The 20,559-nt window shown below is 37.4% G+C and overlaps 1 protein-coding gene across 4 annotated transcripts in view; it reads left to right on the top strand.

Moving 5' to 3' along the window:
• Positions 1 to 20,559, top strand: part of ORC5 (origin recognition complex subunit 5) — an 87,434-nt gene that overhangs the window by 25,319 nt on the left and 41,556 nt on the right. For 2 of the 4 annotated variants that reach the window (XM_064575394.1, XM_045864854.3), the window contains exons 7-11: positions 6,417 to 6,465; positions 6,554 to 6,644; positions 15,513 to 15,565; positions 16,932 to 17,044; positions 18,177 to 18,224. In XM_064575394.1, coding sequence (XP_064431464.1) covers positions 6,417 to 6,465; positions 6,554 to 6,644; positions 15,513 to 15,565; positions 16,932 to 17,044; positions 18,177 to 18,224 — 354 coding nt within the window. The remainder of the gene's footprint in view (positions 1 to 6,416; positions 6,466 to 6,553; positions 6,645 to 15,512; positions 15,566 to 16,931; positions 17,045 to 18,176; positions 18,225 to 20,559) is intronic. The other 2 variants (XM_064575395.1, XM_064575393.1) reach the window with 1 other exon arrangement.

Genomic DNA, 20,559 nt, shown 5'->3' with positions numbered 1-20,559 from the left:
GCAGAGGACTTGCTATTCAAATACCTTAGGTCTGCCGCTTACCAGCTATGATATGTATGTAATTTTATGTACTTCAGTTTCCTCATTTCTGAAGTGGGGGGGGCAACCAAGAAAACATAACTCAGATGATTTTTATGAGGATAAAAAATCCTCTCTACTAAAGTGCTTATAAAATATGTTAGGTGATATTACTGATAACACTAAGTTATTTAAATAAATATTCTCCTTTTAAAGTACAAATAATTTCTGGGGGGATCATTTACTTTTTGTGAATTATTTTAATGAAATAATGCAGCTGGTTTTTATGTAGCCAGGACCCAGAACTCCGTAGGGAATAGAAGTTTTAATCTTATTTTTGAGCAGGGGACTAGGTAGATTGTCCCATGGATGTTTGGAGCGTGGGAGGAGGTGGGTTCTAGGTCGTAGGATGGTGAAGGGAGCTGGCACAGAAAAGCTGCTCAGGGTACAGAGTCTTCTGCCTTGCACATAACTCACCTGTCTCACATGCAGCTGACCAGCCCAATGTAATTTCTACTTCAAGCAGTCATGACACTCTCAAATCTCAAATTCTTTCATGTATTTTTCAAACTTTATTTTTTGATGAGGAAGAGATTGTCACAGTTCTGAAATGCTTGCAGATCTGTCCCCTAGCTCTCAGTTGACTCAAAAGACAGTACACACCAATGTGTTTCTATACATATCAGTTATTTTTGCTTTATTTTTACGATGTGATTGTATGCTAGGGAAAAATAGTCCCTGAGAACTAAAATGAATTAGATTATAAAATTTCGCAAATAAAGAATCCTGGGGTCTGGCTCCAGAGCATATGTTCATAAGCACTATACCACAACTACCTCTTAAACAATAGCCAGTTTTATTAAGTACTTTGTGTGTGCTGGCCACTGTTCTAAGCCTTTTGCCAATATTGACTCAATTCTTACAACAACCCTGTGAAGGAAGGCATTATTATGAATTTTCATTTTATAGATGAAGAAACACAAGTTGTGTCATTTACCAGCAGTATGTTCTTGGCAAGTTACCAACCGTTTTGAACTTGAATTTTCTCTTCTGTTAAGTAGGTATAATATCTGCGTCAGAGGAGTTTTGTGAGGTAAAAAAAAAAAAAGGAGGGGAGCACGTGTAAAATGCCTGATAGCTGAAGAGGATCAGTTAATTTTAGTTCTCTTCCTCCCTCTGCTGATCAGACATTCATGGACTTAAAAATACATTGTAATCTTACTGTCTCCAAGAACATAAACCATGGCTTGGGTATGGAGACTGCTAACTAAAACTGCTGTAGGTTTGCATTATATGTTAAAGTCATATATTAAAGAATATGAAGATTGAAGAATGATCTGGCAGAACAGCTGTCATTTCGCTCATGGCCAGGTTTGGTTTGACAGATGGCTGGGTGAGTGGGTGTCCTTCACCATTCTTTTATGTCTTTATATTGATTGATGTATGAATGAGGATGTCTTTTCCACATAGAGAAGAGCTATTTTTTGGTGAGAGGTGCTTAAGGGGGAAGCAGAGTCTTTAATTAGGAGAAATAACCTAGTTAGGTTTATTTTTCTTTTATTTTTTCTTGACTTTTTGAGTAAAGTGTAGCATACATATAGAAAAGCACAAGGGGTCCCTGGGTGGCTCAGTCAGTTAAGCGTCAGACTTTTGATCTCAGCTCAGGTCTTGATCTCAAGAGTCATGAGTTCAGGCTCCACATTGGACTCCACGGTGGGTGTGGAGTCTACTTAAAAAAAAAAAAAGAAAGAAAGGCACAGAAACCATACATATGTACCATAGTGAATTATCACAAAATGAAAACACGTGTAAATATAATCCAGGTCAAAAAGTAGAAAATTACCAACATCTAAGGAGCCCACTTCATGCTTCCTCCCGATTTCTACCTCTTCTTCCCTCCTCAGAGATAATCACTATCTTTGCTTCTAACATTAAAGGTTAGTTTTGCCTGTTTTTGAACTTTATCTAAATGGAAACATACAGTATGCATTCTTTTTTATCTGTCTACGTTTGCTCAACATTTTGAGATATTCATCCATATTAAATGAAGCTGTGGCGTATTTTGAGTAGTCCCGTAGTCATCTTTAGACATGGGGTAAGCAAGAAGCAGTATTTAGCTGGCTTTCCCAGTTGGGCCCTTACAGGGCACCTTTATTTTTCGCCTTGAATAATTAAGAATTCTTTTTGTATCACAACAACGTTCCATTGGTACTGACATGTTAATAGTTTGCTCTCATTTTATTAGATACAGTATTTACAAGATAATGAAAGTACTGGATAGTTTTAAAATATATTTAAAAATTTTTGGAAGCAATTATGGGGCACCTGGGTGGCTTAGTTGGCTAAGTGTCTGCTTTCGACTCAGGTCATGATCTCAAGGTCCTGGGATTGAGCCCCACATCCAGCCCCACATCCAGCTCTGCTTCTCCCTCTTACCTGCCTCTCCCTCTGCTTGTGCTCTCTCTTGCTCTCTCTGTCAAATAAATAAATAAAATCTTTAAAAAAAAATTTTGGAAGCAATTTCTAATTTACAAAAAATTGCAGGTACAATAAAAAGAACTTTTTCTTTTTTCCCAAATCATCTGAGATTGTGACCTGATGCCCCATGACCCCAAATACTTTAGTATTTGTATCTTTAGTATTTAGTATCTTAGAATGGCATTCTCCCACATAATTACAGTATAACCATCAAAGTGAGAAAATGGACTCATTGCTCCAACCTGATCCTCAGGCCCTATTCAGGATTTGCCAGTTGTCACAGTAATGTACTTGAGAGCAAAAGAATCCAGTTCAGAATCACATACTGCATTTAGTTGCTATGTTTCTTGAACTTCCATTTAGAGTAGTTGTTCAGTCTTCGACTTTCATGATCTTGTGACCTTTGAAGATTACAGGCCAGTTGTTTTGTGGAATCACCTTTAATTTGGATTTGTCTGATGTTTGCTTATGGTCAGATTCAGGTTATGCATCTGACAGGAATATCACAGAAATGATGCTTTGTTCTCATTGCATCCTATCAGGTGTTACAAGATTTCATTTTACTTTATAACTGATAATGTTCACTTTGGTCATTTGATTAAGATGGTATTTCTTTTCTCCTTGTTGTGGGGAAGTACCTCGAAACCTTGTCAATACCTTGCTCCTCATCAGAATTTCAACTTAATCATTTTTCATTTCTGTCTGGCTTCAGGATATCCTATTTTAAGATAGGGCAATTACCAGGGTAGGTATCACCTAATCCACATGAGCACTTAAAAGCAGAATTTTCTGTGGCTGATCAAAGAAGGGGAAGTCAAAGATTGGAAAGATCCTTTAACTTCTCCATAAGATGGGGATGATAATAATGTCTACATCGTAGGCTCAGAGGATTAAATGAGTTAATGCATGTAATAAGGCCCCCATTGCTTGATTAAATTAATGTTAATGCAAACGTTTTCAGTTCTGATTTTTATTTTTCTAATATTTCAGAGATGAAATGTAGGTATTCTTAAAAAGGCAAAAGAGTTCAGAAATTATTTCTGCATGGCCTTGGAATATTGGAATATGTTTTTATATTTGTACTTGAACATGTGTATTAGCTTTCTATTGCTGCATAACAAATTACCACAAATTTAGTGGCTTAAAACAGCACACGTTTATTAGCTCACAGTTCTGTAGGTCAGAAATCGAGGCAATGTTGCTGGCTTCTGCTCAGGATATCGGGTAAATTTAAAGTTTTGGCTAAATTGTATTCTAATCTTGAGGTTCTAGGGAAAATAGCTTCCACGCTTATTCAGACTTGACAGAATGCAGGTTTTCTTGGCTGTAACAATGAGGTCAGAAGCTGTCTGGCTGGCTGTCAGCCAAGTCTCAGGCCTCCTAGCGAGCACCTGTGTTCTTTGCCACATACCTATCCATCCACCAGCCAGCAAGGGTTTGTTGAATCCTCATACTGCTAGTCTCTGACTTCTGTGACTGGCCAGAGAACACTTTCTGCTTTTGAAGGGCTTGTTGATTAGGTCAGACTCATCTGATTATCTCTATTTTAATTCTCCCATAAATAGTACTATCTTTGGGACTTTAATTACATCTACAAAATTCTTTTATAGCAGTACCTAAATTACTGTTTGATTGAATAACTGAGAGAATACATCAGCATGTATATCAGGGGCTGGCAGTCTTGGGGGGCTACCTTAGAGTTTTGCTTTACTACAGTATACATGTATCATATTTTTAAAGTTTTTATTCAAGTAATCTCTACACCCAATATGGGGCTCAAACTCACGACTCTGAGATTGAGGGGCACACTCTTCTGACCGAGCCGCCAGGTGCCCTTTTAGATGATTTTCTAACAAATAATTTCAAATAGAATAATGAAGTTTTTCTGAAAATCTTGATGAGGAAGAGTTGGAAGTTTCCTAAATTGCCTATCTCTATCTTGTGACAACCTAGTCATTATTCATAATGGATTGTTTTGCTCTTAAAGCAATGCAAGTTTTTCTTTGCAGTATAAGGGAAGTAGTCTCTCTGTTTCACCTGGATCAGGCTTTGCTAACATTGTGGCCTTATTGGTTTAGAAATAAATTCCCAGGACATCTCACAAATCATGATCATGAATTCAGGTACTGGAATCTCTGTGCCTGTAGGCAAATTATATTTTGCTTTCTTGGCCGACAAATGGGCATAATAAAAGTGCAGTTGTCAAGAATAAGTGAGGTAACAGGTGGCCATAATTATGCTTCTCCTGTTATGAGCATGAATATTTGCTGAGCACATGGTCATTTCTTAATAAAATTATGCCTCTGTCTTGCCCCTTCCACCCCTTTTCATGAATGGGACCAGCTAAGAGTAAAATATATATTTAAAAGTTAAGGAATAATGGGGAGTTAAATGGGGGGAATGTTCAGTGGGAGTAGAAATTTATTATATCAGAAAATTATCTAAAAATTATTTCTGCTTGGGCTTTGGAATTATTTTTGTGATTTTATTAGCAGTCTTTTTATTTCCAGTCTCTGGGTCATTGGGAGGACGGTTTAAAATATCAATGGGCCTAAAGTTAGATTTCGCTGTAAATAATCCTTAATATAGGGAAGTAAGATTTGCTTATATTTGAGGATTAATATAGGAGAAATGGGCATAGTATTAGAGAGCACATTTGAATGTTAATAGCCAAAGTTGTGAAAAGTATTTTGTATTTGGACAGATTATTTTGTCAAATTCCCCTTGTTAGTAAGGGCTAGGATTTACAGATTTACTTAAATACAGAGATTGTATTTGGACAGTTAAGGGTACTCATAATCGTATAGTTTTATATACTCAGCAAGTTCTTGTGGAATGGCATGGGGAAAATACTAATTTACTAAAGTAAAATGGGAAAATAGTCTCCTAAAATTATCTTCATTACCTTTTTACTGCTATTTGTAAATGATTAAACATGTATTTTAATGTTTTGACCAAGAAAAAAAAAACAGCCAAGTTGTTTACCAGTTACTGCTGACATTGTGACATTACTGTTATTAAGCAGTGTTTAGATCTGAAAACCTGAAACTAAGAAAGTTGGCCTGTCTACACTTAATATAAACAGAGTTTGGAAGATTTTTCTGCCCTAAACAGTTGCTTTTTATGGAGTAAAATAGGAAAAACTTCCAAGGACTAGTTCTTAGCTCTCTCTTATCTTCTGGATTTGAGGTTGGATAGTTAACATTTACATCTGTCTTTCTCCAGGCTTCATTATGGAATCATTTCAGTATGAAATACTTGTGATCAAGTTAATATTAATAAATGGCAACTACATATTTTTATCAGTTTGCTTGAACCTACCTCTCGGTAAAATTCCAGTGTTGAATCATGGAAAACTATCAAGTAATTATGATTAGTTAGTGCTTCTCAGACTTTGGAATACATAGCATTCTTGGAGAGATTGTTAAAACATGGCTTCCTGGATCTCATTCTGGAGGTTCTGATGGTGTCTGCCTGGCATGGTGCCAAGAACGTGAATTTATGGTAGTCTCAGGTGGTGCTGCCAATCTCATAATTTTGAATTGTACTGAATGAGATGATGTTTGGTTTGTGAGAATGTTCAAAACTTGGAAAGTAACAGGTAATTCTAGTGGTATTGTGTGTTTTATGGTCCTTTGTGACAGAATTATAAACTAAAATTACAAATTATGCTTTGCTATATTACTTTATATCTAGAAGCTAATACATTAGGCAGGACTTAGCCAATTCAGGAGTATTTTGCATGTTGTTTTACTATCGTTTTTTATATTTGTGGTTTTATTATTGTAATAAGCTATAATAATATTTTACTTGAGTAATTGAAATAAAATTGCCTACATTCTAATAAAAATTGTACTTGGAAAATAATTCCTATTTGTGGTGAATAAGTGCTTTCTCTCTTTTTTTCCCTTTATTTACAGGCAGTACTTAATTTTCCTAAATATTGTGAACCTGTGGTTAAAGGAGAAGGTAACTATGTAATTTTACTTATTAATATTTGTTTTGAAACAGTTTCTGTAAGACCTGAATTTTTGAAATTTTCTCCCTTTTGGGGTAGCAAATGAACGTGATACTCGCAAACTCTGGAGAAATATTGAACCTCATTTGAAGAGAGCCATGCAGACTGTTTATCTCAGGGAAATATCAAGGTAATTTTCTGTTCAGTGTGTGTAATATTTCTATCTTTAATTTGGATATTTTGTCTACTAAAGTGTAAATGTTTTTCCTTTACCTTCTTCACATTAGGAAAAAACCCACAAGTTTTGAATCGTTTCTTATTTTGGGAAGGACAGCCAATTTAACCAGTATGTTACACAGTTTGAAGCAAGGCATATATTTTACAGTTGCTAATTTTTTTAAGTCTGGAAAGCTACAGGAAAATCAGCTTTAGCTTTGTTTTTTATATTTGTGTTTAGATATTTGAATAGGTATAATGAAAATTTGATTGTTAAAGCAATGTGTAAATCAAGTCATAAGTCTGCATTTGGCTGTTACTAGAATTTCATAGTAGTGAAACTGCTAAGGAGACATGGTGGCGTTTAGTGGGAAGAACAGGGTTTTGATTCCATTTCAGCCATTTTCTGCCTTGTGGTCTTAGCAAGTCACCTAAAAACCGCTGGGCCTCAGCTTCCTCCTCTCACAGTCTTTCCAAGATTTAAAGAATGTGTGTGAAAACGACTTGTGAATAATACGGTGCCTTACAGGTAGGTGATAGGTGAAGCCTCAGTTACGAAGCAATACAGGAAATTTAAAAACAACAGCAACACTCTCTGCTTTTCTCACTTTCTGGTCAGTTGTGTTATCATTTTTCTCTCATAAATACCTTAATCTGTAACTACTTTTCTTTACTAACTTTGGGCTTTTCATTTAATTAGTTGATTAGACTATAATTCAGGGAGAAATTTAATAGTTTCTAAATAAATAGCATTACAAAGATACTGCTATTCCTCTTTTCAATAATAAAAGTCATTTGATGAGGATTTTTGGAAGTCACAGAATAGAAAAGCTTGTGATCTACTCTTTTAAAGGTAGAAAAATTTGGATGCTTGTTAAAATGATTTTTACATAATAATGAAAGTACTTAGAGTTTCTCATAGGATAGTCATGGCCATGTAAATCCAGTTTTCTCCACAAGATCAATAAGGAGAGGAGATAAAATCACTCCTAACCCCTGTCTGCAGTATAACTGGGAGGCTACGGAGTTGACTACAAACTTCAGTTTATGTGTAATTAGTGAAACGACCTAAGTCAGCGGAGTACGCTCTGGAGCTCATGCTGAAGTAAGACGTTAAACAGTGACTGCAAGGAGAGGACAGAGGGAGTAGGGGGTGGGCTCACCAGTAGTGGTGAAAGACGGATGAAATCGCCTCTGGATGAGAATCCGGCCCTGAGTGGGAGAACACTGAGGACAAGTGGGACCTGGAGGGTTAGAGCACTGGCTACTAAAGAATCAAAAGGAAGTGTTTTAAGAGTATGTATGGCAAGAATTATCATGGCAGTCTTGGGAAAGGATTGTTTTCGAGGGAAGACAGGTGATTTGGAAGGGCTGGGTATCCCCTGAAGGGTGGGTAGGTAGTCAAGAAAGAAGCAAGGGGTAGAAATTAAGATACCCGTGGCGCCCCTGACCCCCAATCAAACAAAAAAAGAATGACAAAATCAAAAGATAAGCCATCCCTCCCCCTCAAAATGGCACTATGTTTTAAAGAAACTGCACTTCATTCTTATAGGAGAAGGCATTTTATTTTTATTCATTTATTTTTTTTAAAAGAGTTTATTTATTTGACAGAGAGAGGGACAGCGAGAGAGGAAGCACAAGCAGCGGGGGGGGGGGGGGGGGGGGAGTGGGAGAGGGGGAAGCAAGTTTCCCGCTGAGCAGGGAGCCCGATGTGGGGCTCCATCCCAGGACCCTGGGATCAGGACCTGAGCCGAAGGCAGACGCTTAACGATTGAGCCACCCAGGTGCCCCAGAAGAAGGCATTTTAGAACCAAGAAATCTACTAAGCCATCCCAAACCCTCACCCCTGCATTCATAGTATCATCTGTTTGCTGATCCAGGCAAACACTGAGCATTTCAAAATGAAGAGAGAATAAATAGAAAATCCATAAAAAGGTATTATAAGAAGAAACAGAAAACGTGAATAAAAAAATTTTAGCGGGGCGCCTGGGTGGCTCAGTTGGTTAAGCAACTGCCTTTGGCTCAGGTCATGATCCTGGAGTCCCGGGATCGAGTCCCACATTGGGCTCCCTGCTCAGCAGGGAGTCTGCTCCTTCCTCTGACCCTCTTCCCTCTCATGCTCTCTATCTCTCATTCTCTCTCTCGAAAATAAATAAAATCTTAAAAAAAAAAAAAATTTTAGCTGATGAGAATTTTTGCTTTCCCACCCAAATAAAGCAGAGGAAGGTATAACACCACATACCAACCTAGTTTAAATTTTAAACAAGCATTTTCTAATATGAAAAAATACCTTAAATCAGAAATTCAGCAACTCAGAATAGACAAAAAAAATATAGGAGGATGTGAAACAAAATTGACCAAACTCAGGAATGGAATTCAAGCAAAAGTAGTTTCCTCAGATGAAAATGAAATTTTAAGATATCCAAAGGAGAGTAGATTCAACTGAGAATATAATAAAGGGTATTGAAGAGAGGAATGAAAACAACCAAAAGGAAAAACTAAATAAAGAGGTAAAAATAATCAAATAGAATGTAACAAATGTGACAGGCAAAGAAGATTCAATGTATGTATAATTGGATTTCCTAAAGAAAGAAAACACTGGATTTGAATTAAGATCTAAAACTGTAATCCAAGATTTTCCAGAAGGAAAAAAAGACCTGGTTCCACGTGTTTTTTTTTTTTTCAGAAGATTTTATTTATTTGAGAGAGACAAGGAGAGAGAGAGAAAGAGAGCACAAACAGGGGGGAGGAGGGGGAGAGGGAGAAGCAGACTCCCCACTGAGCAGGGAGCCCGACATGGAGCTTGATCCCAGGACCCTGGGATCATGACCTGAGCCGAAGGCAGACGCTTAACCAACTGAGCCACCCAGGCGCTCCTGGTTCCACATACTATAGGGTTCATCTTTTCATTTGACCCAGAATGGTCAATTCTGAGACTGCCCTAGTCTATTAATCTGTAACAAACTACCACAAATTAGTATCTTAAAACAATGTGTATTATCTTATAGTTCTTGATGTCAGAAGTCTAATATGAGTGCACAGGGCTATGTTCCTTCTGGAGGCGTTTGGGGAGAATCTGTTCCTTTTCCTTGTCACATTATTTAGAGGCTGCCTGGCGTTCCTTGACCTGTTGTGTTCCTTGGTCTGTCTTCAGAGCCAGTAATGTATCATTTTCTCTTCTCTCTGACCTGTCTTCCTCTTAAAAGAATCCTTGTGATTTCATTGGGCCTACCCAGATACTCCAGAATAATCTCCCCATCTCAAGATTCTTATTAACTCAGTCACATATATGTATAGTCTATAATATGTTTCTTTCACAGAAAGGTGTAGAGCACAGAAATAAGCACTGCTAATCTGACCTCTTGCCTTATTGAAACATTTTGAAAACCTCTTTCTTTTAATGGGTGGATGACATTTATTTGTATTTATTGGTATGAATTGTATAGGCTTTATTAATTTTGTCATGTTAATTTGTTTAATTTCCTTATGTGGTTATTTTCTTTGTCTTTTTGAAAAAAATTTTTTGGCAGTTAGGATACTTTGCATTTTTGTTCCACTTGGTTACCTTTGTAGTCAAATCATAGAATGCCCTTAGGTCCCCTTTTTTCTTGTAATGGGGGGTAAAGGACCAGTGAGACTTTCCAATAAGGTAGTAGGAAAATAGCATTCTAAGTTTGGTGAGATCTACTGGTCCATTTGAAAGCATTCAAATTGCTTCAAGGTGTGACTTACTTATTTTTTTCCCACCATCCCTGACCCTTCACCCGTGTAAAATAAGATTTGCTAAATTAAAAAAAAAAATCACATATTTTATAGTTCCAAATTGAGATTAAATAATTGGGATAAACAGAATAAAGAAAAAGAATAAAGTCATAGACGGCTAGATTCTGACTCAGCAAGCTGTTGTTAGGAATATATGTTGCTTGTACAGTTTTTATAAACCATTTGGACCAATTATAAAAAAGACTTCAGCCTTGCTCCCTGGTTCATCTTAAAATTTTAGCCTATTAGACCTCAATTAATACAACTGCTCTGACTTTGAGTCTCCTCTGGAAATTGATAGTTCATAAACATTTATTTAGAACGTGGATAGACTTTTTGTTAGGTCTCAGTTGAAACTGGTTCTATCACTTAGAAGCTTTGTGTTGGTTAACTTTTCTGACTTTCTGTTTTGTCATTTGTAAAAAAAAAAAGAAGAAAGAAAAGATATGATGCTATCTGTCTTATAAGTTCATGAGTATTAAATGGAATATCTTAAGAGCTGGGTTCATAAGAGACATAAATGTTAGTCTCCTCTCATCTCATTAAAAATGGTCATTTTATCCCCTGGTTGTCCTTTGCAAGTTCAAATAACATTAAATGGGTAATTGCTATGTAAGAAACTCTTTATCAATTTGAACGGTCTCAAAGTCTGGGTTGTAACAATGTAAATGATAAAAATTTATTTTTATTTGCATTTATAAGAAATGAATGTGAAAATGCCTTATAATCTCTGAAGCAATATTGAGCTATAAGGTGGAGGAAGTGATCTGTTTTGAGAGTCAGTTTGTTGTACTAGGTCTGCTCTCCACATAGGTTACTAGTAGTCTGTCAGAATTTCCCATATTGCTGTACAGGCATACCTTGGAGATATTGCAGGTTCTGTTCCAGACTACTGCAATTAAAAAACAAATGCAATAAAGTGAGTCAAATGAATTTTTTGTCTTCCCAGTGCATATGTAAGTTAGTTTACACTATACTCTCATCTATTAAGAGTGTAATAGATTATCTTAAAAAAAACCCACAGTGTACATATACCTTAATAAAAAATATATTATTGCTAAAAAATGCTAACCATCATCTGAGCTTTCAGTGAGTTGTAATTTTTTTTTTGCTGGTGGAGGCTCTTGCCTTGATGTTGATGCCTGTTCACTGATCAGGGTGGTGGTTGCTGAGGGTTAGGGTGGCTGTGGCAGTTTCTTAAGACAACAGTGAAATTTGCTGCATCTGTTGACTCTTTTTTTTTTTTTTAAGATTTTATTTATTTATTTGACAGAGAGAGACACAGCGAGAGAGGGAACACAAGCAGGGGGAGTGGGAGAGGGAGAAGCAGGCTTCCTGCCGAGCAGGGAGCCTGATGTGGGGCTTGATCCCAGGACCCTGGGATCATGACTTGAGCCAAAGGCAGACGCTTAACCGACCAAGCCACCCAGGCGCCCCGACTCTTCTTTTCTTTCATGAACGATTTCTTTGTAGCTTGCAATGCTGTTTGATAGCATTTTACCCACAGTAGAACTTTCAAAATTGGAGTCAGTACTTTTAAATCCTCTTGCCACCTTATCAACTAAATTTATGTAATATTCTAAATCCTTTGTTGTCATTTCAGAAATCTTCATTAGCATCTTAACCAGATTCCATTTCAGGAAACCACTTCCATTGTTCATCAGAAGCAGTTCCTTATCTATTAAAGTTCTGTCAGGAGATTGCAGCAATTCAGTTACATCTTCAGGCTCCACTTCTAATTCTAGTTCTCTTGCTCTTCCACCCCTTTTGCAGTTATTTCTTCCAGTGAAGTCTCGAACCCCTCAAAGTCACCCATGAGGGTTGGAATCAGCTTCTTTCAGACTCCTGTTAATGTTGATATTTTGACTTCTTCCCATGAAACATGAATTTTCTTAATGGCGTCTAGACTGGTGAATCCTTCCCAGAAGGTTTTCAATTGACTTTGCCCTGATCCATTGGAGGAATTACTATCTATGGCAGCCTTAGCCTTGAGAAAGGTATTTCTTCAATAATAAGACTATAAAGTTGAAATGACTCCTTAATCAGGAGGCTGCAGAACGGAACTCTGTGTTAGCAGGTGTGAGAACAACATTAATCTCATTGTCCATCTCATCATCAGAGCTCTTGGGTGGTGACCAGGTCCATTGTCAGTAAGCAGTCGTATGTTGAAAGGAATCTTTTCTGAGCAGTAGGTCTCAACAGTGGGCTTAAAATGTTCAGTAAACCATGTTGTACACATGTGCTGTCATCCAGGCTTTGTTGTTCCGTTGATAGAGCAGAGGCAGAGTAGATTTAGCATCATTTTTTTTTAATTTTTTTATTGTTATGTTAATCCCCATACATTACATCATTAGTTTTAGATGTAGTGTTCCATGATTCATTGTTTGTGCATAACACCCAGTGCTCCATGCAGAATGTGCCCTCCTCAATACCCACCACCAGGCTAACCCATCCTCCCACCCCCCTCCCCTCTAGAACCCTCAGTTTGTTTTTCAGAGTCCATCGTCTCTCATGGTTCGTCTAACCCTCTGATTTCCCCCCCTTCATTCTTCCCCTCCTGTTATCTTCTTCTTTTTTTTTTTTTCTTAACATATATTGCATTATTTGTTTCAGAGGTACAGATCTGAGATTCAACAGTCTTGCACAATTCACAGCGCTTACCAGAGCACATACTCTCTCCAGTGTAGATTTAGCATCATTTTTAAGGGCCTTAAGATTTTTGGAATGGTCCTTGAGCATTGGCTTCAACTTAAAGTCACCAGCTACATTAGCCCCTTACAAGAGAGTCAGCTCTGTAGCTATGAAAGTCCCAGATGGCATCTTCTTCCAATAGAATGTTTCACCTGCACTGAAAACCTATTGTGTAGTGTAGCCTCCTTCATTCATGACCTCAGCTAGATCTTCTGAAATAATTTGCTGCAGCTTCTACGTCAGCACCTTCTGTTTCACCCTGCACTTTTGTTAGAGAAGACGGCTTCTTCCTTTAAACCCCATGAAAATGCTAGCTTCAAACCTTTTTTCTATAGCTTCTTCACCCCTCTCAACCTTCATAGAATTGAAGAGAGTTAGGGCCTTGCTCTGGATTAGGTTTTGGCTTAAGGGAGTGCTGTGGCTGGTTTGATCTTCTGTCCATATCATGTCCATATCCATGAAATGTTCTCCATATCAGCAGTAAGGCTGTTTTGCTTTCTTATTTTCTGTGTGTGCACTGGAGTAGCACTTTCAGTTTCCTTTAAGAACTTTTTCTTTGTACTTAAACTTGGCTAACTGGTTGGTGCAAGAGGCCTAGCTTTTGGTCTATCTCAGCTTTTCAAAGGACTTCCTCACTAAGCTTAGTCATTTCTAGCTGGTGATTTAAAGTGAGAGACATGTAACTCTTCCTTTCACTTGAACACTCAGAGGCCATTGTAGGGTTATTAATTGGCCTGATTGTTGTGTTGTGCCTGAAGTAACTTGCTGCAGCTTCTACGTCAGCACCTTCTGCTTCACCCTGCACTTTTATGTTAGAGAGACGGCTTCTTTTATCTTTAAACCCCATGAAATGGGACTTTCATAGCTACAGAGCTGACTCTCTTGTAAGGGGCTAATGTAGCTGGTGACTTTCAAGTTGAAGCCAATGCTCAGTGACCATTCCAAAAATCTTAAGGCCCTTAAAAAGCAGTTGTGTTGTGTTGTGCCATTAATTGGCAATATTGTGTCTCAGGGACTAGGAGGGCCCAAGGAGAGGGAGAGATGGGGGACTAGCCAGGCAGTGGAGCAGTTATGTTTGCCATCTTCTGTGGGTGCAGTTTGTGACCCCCAAAACAATTAGAATAGTAATACCAAAGATCACTGGTCACAGATCACCATAAGAAATAATAAAAATGAAAAAATTTGAAATTAATATGAGAATTACCAAAATGTGACAAAAAGAGATGAAGTGAGCAATTGCTGTAAGAAAAATGGCACTGATAGACTTGCTTGATCCAGGGTTGCCACAAACCTTCAATCTGTAAAAAATGTACTATCTGCAAAGCACAGTGAAGTGAAGCATGATAAAGTGAGGTGTGTCTATATTTCCATAATTTTCAGCTATGCTTGCAGATTTGAAAAAATACATACAGTTTGATTTGGGATATTTAGTTCTGGTCTGGCATTTATTTTTAAATTAGTATTTTAAGAGCTGAGTTAAAGAGTTTGAGAGGGTTCTTAAAGATCATTGCATCTAACTGCCTTATTTTTTGGTGAGAAGGTTATTGATTTATTCAAGGTCATATAGCTAAAATTTCTGTCTCTCAGGGTAGTCTTTTTCCTACACTATAATGTGTTTCCTAATGAATTTGATTTGTCATATCATGACTTCATATTCTTAATAATATTTGGGGTGTTTAATAGTTTTAATTGCAAGTAAAATCAGAGGGGGCAGTGGAAATGCCATGAACTTTGCAGGCATTCTATAAGGATTCAGGTCTTAGCTCTGTTACTGACTGGCCGGGTGTCCTTGGGCAACTTAACCTATGGGCCTCAATTTTCTGATGTAATGGCACTTATTTAAAGAAATTGTTATGCAGGGGAGCCTGGGTGGCTCAGTCGGTTGGGCGTCTGCCTTTGGCTCCGGTCATGATCCCAGGGTCCTGTGATCAAGCCCCACATCGGGTGCCCTGCTTAGCGGGGAGCCTGCTTCTCTCCCTCTGCCCCTCTCCTCCGCTTGTGCTCTCTCTCAAATAAATAAATAAAACTTAAAAAAAGAGATTGTTAAGGAGTTAGAAATGGTGTATAACAGTTGCATCTAATATGCTAACTGGAGCATTGGGAGTTTTACTGAAGAATAGGTGGTGTTATTTATTTATTGGTACTTTTTGATAGCTTTAAAATTATCAGGAAAAGAGATAAAAGTTAACATCTGGATATTGATATGTAAGTTTATATTCTAATACTAAATGATTTCGTTGAGGCACAAACATGTACATTGCATTTATATTGTCTTTTAAGGAAATTGGCTATTTTCTTAAACCAAAAAATTACTTTTTCTAGGACTCTAAGTACAGTATATTGATTTCATATATTTTCAAACCATTATTGCTGTTCTATTTTCTTTCAGTTCACAGTGGGAAAAGCTACAGAAAGATGACACAGATCCAGCACAACTTAAAGGTATCAAAGGAAGTATCGAAACAGTTACGAGAGACATTTTCTTTGATTACTAATAATCGAGATACTGAAGTTAATACTAAAGTTAGCATCAGTCAGTAAATAGTGTTACGAAAAATAATTTACAAACTACTATGATATTTTAATTAATGATTTTCTCTTAAGTGAAGCTCCAATTTATGAGGGGAAATAATTTGAATACCAGTTTTCTGTTTTCTAAATGTTGGATTATGTCATGTAAAAATCAAGCAGTTTAATTTCTTTAAATGCTTTTGTTCAGTTGTATGACACAATTTTATCTCTGTATGTATTTCTTGAGTTTAATGTTAACTCAGTTTGGGGGATGCGTTTCTGTTGGTTATGTTTAAAAAACTTTGTGCTTTTGTTTTATTTGAAGAAACTATTACTTTGGATTTATCCCAATAGAACAACTTTACTTAAAAAAATTGAGCAAGTATCTAAAATATTCTTATTTTAAAAAGCAGATCACTGGCTAGTGGTTAGAGGAAATGGTGTAAAATTAAGTGGTGTTGCAATTCTCTTTTGTCTGTTTTGGTTTCTAAATGCCCTAGATGCTGTACAAGTGATTTTCAGTTGTGGTGTTCCAATGGCAAGAAATAGATGCTGGCATTAGAAAATCTGCAGTGATTGGTCTGCACTATTCCCTAACTGTATGACCCTGAGCCCAACTCAGTGTCCTCAGCTAAAATGAAAAGAATGTCTAACTTTAAGTTACTGCAAAGATTTGGAGATGCCTCAGTAATAAGGCGGCACCTAGCACAGTGTCTGTGCTAGATATTCAGTAAATATCAGATTCCTTTCTTTCCTGTAAAAATCGATGCTATTTGACCGGCTCCTTTGTTTTATTTATCCATGCATTTAGTTATTTCCTATGTGTGGGGTACCGTAGGGATACAAAAACAAAAACCCAGATGTGTTTCCTTCAGCAAATATTATAGCTTGGTAAGAAATATAATTTATGTACAACTGTTAATACAAGGTATAAAGTTACAGGGGCATAAGTGAAATCCACAAAGTAGGAATTCATAGTAGGGATAGATTTTCTATTTTGGTATGATAGGAGAGCAGCAGGGAAGTTTAATGGAAAGTGTGGCTTTGAAGGGCAGGAAGGGTAGGATTTAGACTTCAGAATAGGAGGAGCTAAGTGAAAATCATAGAAAGAGCAGGCAGATGATTAATAGTAATGTTCACTGGCACTGCCCATTATTATAATTTAAACTTACGGAGTAGGTAATTTTTACCACAGAACACCATATGGAAGTCAAAAGATCAGTGAGAAAAGATAAGAGATACTTAAAATCTAATGGTAGCCTGTCAAATGCCTTCATAAAAGATTTTTGTTATGTAGGTCTCTCAGCATATACTCATGTGGAGCTTCCATATTACTCTAAGTTTATTCTAATTGCTGCATACCTCGCTTCATACAATCCAGCAAGAACTGACAAGAGGTTCTTCCTTAAGGTAATAATTATTTCTTCTTACTTTGTTTTTGAAGATTCCAGGAATGTTTTGAAATTTCTCAACACCTGTAAGTTTCTCAGGGGCAGAGATTAGAATAAGAGATTGCTAAATGTATATTTAGGACTTAGTCTTCAAAAACTTTAAATTAAGGTCACAACCTGATTGGGGAAAGTAGATAGCTTCACAGGAGAGTTCAGGTAATAGTTCTAGATTTAAAAAATACATAAATAAGGTTTTCTGTAAAGTGTGAGAGATGGGAATAATTTTAAGTGTGGTAACTCCTTTATTGTTCTAGAGCTCCTACAGTAGTGCCATGCAGTCCATACAGCATTATCTAGAACATTCGGAAGCCTCTTCTGCATGTACATTAGTTGGAGAAATCCCATTGTGGAATTGTTTTCTTTTGGGGAAAAAAATGCAATTTGATTCATTATTGAATATATTTGTAATTTTTTATTTGTTGTTTTGCTTATCTCTCCCACTAGTCTCTTTGTTTCATGAAGACAAGGACCACATCTGTTTTTTCTCCACTATTAAATTCCAAGTGCTTAACCAAATGGTGTCAGTCAGTGTTTCTTATGCGAATTGACAGCCTGCCTTAAGAGATGAATAAAAACCCATTTATCTTTGGAAGTTTTGTTTTTATAGAAACAAATAAGCTGGAGATGCCTGGGTGGCTCAGTTGGTTGAGCATCTGCCCTCTGCTCAGGTCATGATCCCAGGGTCCTGGGATCGAGTTCCGCATCGGGCTTCTTGCTCAGCGGGGAGCCTGCTTCTCCCTCTGCCTGCTGCTCACCCTGCTTGTGCGCTCTCTCTCTGTCTCTCTCAAAATCTTTAAAAAAAAAACAAATATGCTGTACTAAGTCAGTACAATAATTTCATCTCTTAGGAAGTATCGCCATTTTGTTTTAACACCTTTTTCTTTACATACAGAAGTAATCTTGTATATGATTGAAATCTAAGTCAAAGCAGCCTAAAATATGTTGATATTTTAGGTGGTAGTAAATAAAATAAGAAAGCCTAAGATACGTAAATTAGTATTATATATGCCATTGTTTTAAATTAGGTTTTCTGTTTTTGTGGAGTATTACCTTTTTTTTTCCATCTTAACAGTTACTTTCCTTAATTGCAGCATCATGGGAAAATCAAGAAAACTAACTTTCTAAAGAAACATGAAAAGGTATTTACCTTTTAATTTCTTTCTTGGGAAAAACTCATGAATTCAAGGTACTGTAGAAAGTGGATAAATGCATGCTTTTATTAGTCATTTGGATGTAAGAAGTTATGGTAAGGTACCATTATAATGTTGTATTTTGTTATGTTGAATGTGGTGACGAAGACACATTCAAGTGAGCTGGTATTAGAGATAAAAGTGATTTGACAAGTTCTTTTAGTGAATTCATCGATGAAAAAGATTACCCTGGAATTTTTAACTAAACACAGCTGGTTTTCCTTTTTTCCCCTTTGAAGCTCACACAAAAATGACCCTGAAGAAACAAGAAAGGTGAACACATAGGGACTAAGTGGATGAGAGACCCACACAACTTGGAACTGCTTTGTAGGTAGATGTGCAGATTACTAAATAGGCCGAGAAGGCAGGCACCTAAGCCCAAAAGCAAGCAGATTTGACCTGAGGAATCTCGAACAGCTTAGAAATCAGAGGCCCTGAGCACATTTGAAGACAAGGTGTGGGGCCACATTGAAATTGGGGGAAGGAGCGTGTGGACTGCTCAGACACGTTCTGCTTTGTACATCAAAACCACCGAAGCCTCTCTTGGTAAAAGATAAGAGAAGTTCTACCTGTAAACTTTGCACCACAGAAGCTGTGAGTCTTGTTTCTCAGTCCTATTCTTAAAAGCAGTTTTTCTCAGTATGCCCTTCTAAAATGATAGTATTTTATCACGACTTTGAAGACATTGTTTTGCTGTCTCTGGCTTTATTGTTGCTACTAAAAAATTCGCTGTTAGTCTGTTATTCCTTTGTTGATATCTGTGTTTTTCTCTAGCTGCTTATAAGTTCTCTTCTTGTTTTCCTTTAGTGTTTTTACTGTTTCACTATGGTGGATCTGGGATTGAATTTTTTAATTGGGATTCGTTTTGTTTCCTGAATTTGAATAATGATGCCTTTATTCAGTTCTGATGAATTAACTTTTCAAATATTAGCTTCTAACATGTCTTCCTGAGGCACTGATTAGATATGTCAGACCTTCCCATTCTGTCCTCTTCGTCTCTTAAGTCGTTCTCATTCTTTATTACCTTTGGTCTCTGTGTGCTGTATTCTGGGTGATCTCTTCAGTTCTGTGTTCTGACTTTCTCTCTGGCTTTGTCTCTTCTGGTTAAATCATTTTATAATTCCAGTAATGTCATTGTAATTTTTAGATGTTTCATTGGTTTATTTCAAGTTTGATTACTTTTATATTTTTCTTAGTCCCATTTTTCTTTAACATAGAAATATTTTATATTCTCTTGTATATTCTGGTATTAGAAGTCCTTGTCGATCTACGAATTCTCCATTTTCTGTTTTTGCTGGTTCATGTGCATAGTGCCTTGCTCCTGAACATTTTATTATTTTTCATTGTTGGCTGAACTTCATCTTGGAACTTTTGAGGCCTGAGGTGTGTTCCTTTAGAAAGGTTTTACATTTACTTCTGTGCAGGCACTTAAGAACACCAGTAACCTGTGATCATTTGAAATTTGGTTCTTAGCCGTGGGGGTTTTCAGACCACAGAGGTACTGTGAATTCCGCCCCCACATCAGCTTTAAGCCCCAGTTTCTAGTTGAAATTCTCAGGGAAGACTTTTGTCCTCCCTTCACAGAGTCAGAGTTTGGCAGGGAAATTTCCTTACCAGATCCATTTGCTTGGAATGGAAAATTTTTTTCTTGTATGGCCTCTTCCCTGAGACGTCTCTGATTAGGCTTTCCACCGTTGGCAGATCGTTGATTTTGAACCTTCTTTCTTATGTGTGTGGTTGCTTTGGGTAATAAAGGATTGTTAGGAGGGAGTACTTACAGCTGGGGTGGTCAGAGAAGGATCTGTGTGGCTTGCGTATGAATGGGCACTCAAGAATGATGGGGACTGGGCGCCTGGATGGCTCAGTTGGTTAAGTGTCTGCCTTTGGCTCAGGTCACAATCTCAGGGTCCTAAGATCAAGCCCCATGTCAGGCTCCCTGCCCAGCAGAAAGTCTGCTTCTCCCTCTCTTCCCCGCCCCCCCCCCCCCCGCCTTGTTCTCTCTTGCTCACTCTGCTGTCTCTCTCAAATTAAAAAAAAAAAAAAAAAGGAATGGTGAGAACTGGATGTGCAAAGATGGGAGAAGGGCTATTTCACTTGAGGTAATGATTAGGGCCAAGAGCAGAGGTGAGAAAATGTAGGGCAAAAAAAAGAAGTAATGAAATGTAATTGGCTGAAGTGTCAAGTGAGTTTCAGAGAAAAGTCATGTGAGGCCAGGTTATGGAGGAATTTTATCACTCACCAATTCCTTAAGGGAAGGAAGCCCATCTATTCACCTGTCTCTCAG

The sequence above is a fragment of the Mirounga angustirostris genome, unplaced genomic scaffold, assembly GCF_029215605.1.
Source record: "Mirounga angustirostris isolate CCGP_5_RB_7025 unplaced genomic scaffold, mMirAng1.0.hap1 SCAF_12, whole genome shotgun sequence".
NCBI classification, from domain to species: domain Eukaryota; kingdom Metazoa; phylum Chordata; class Mammalia; order Carnivora; family Phocidae; genus Mirounga; species Mirounga angustirostris.
This window is presented reverse-complemented; position numbering and strand designations above follow the sequence as displayed.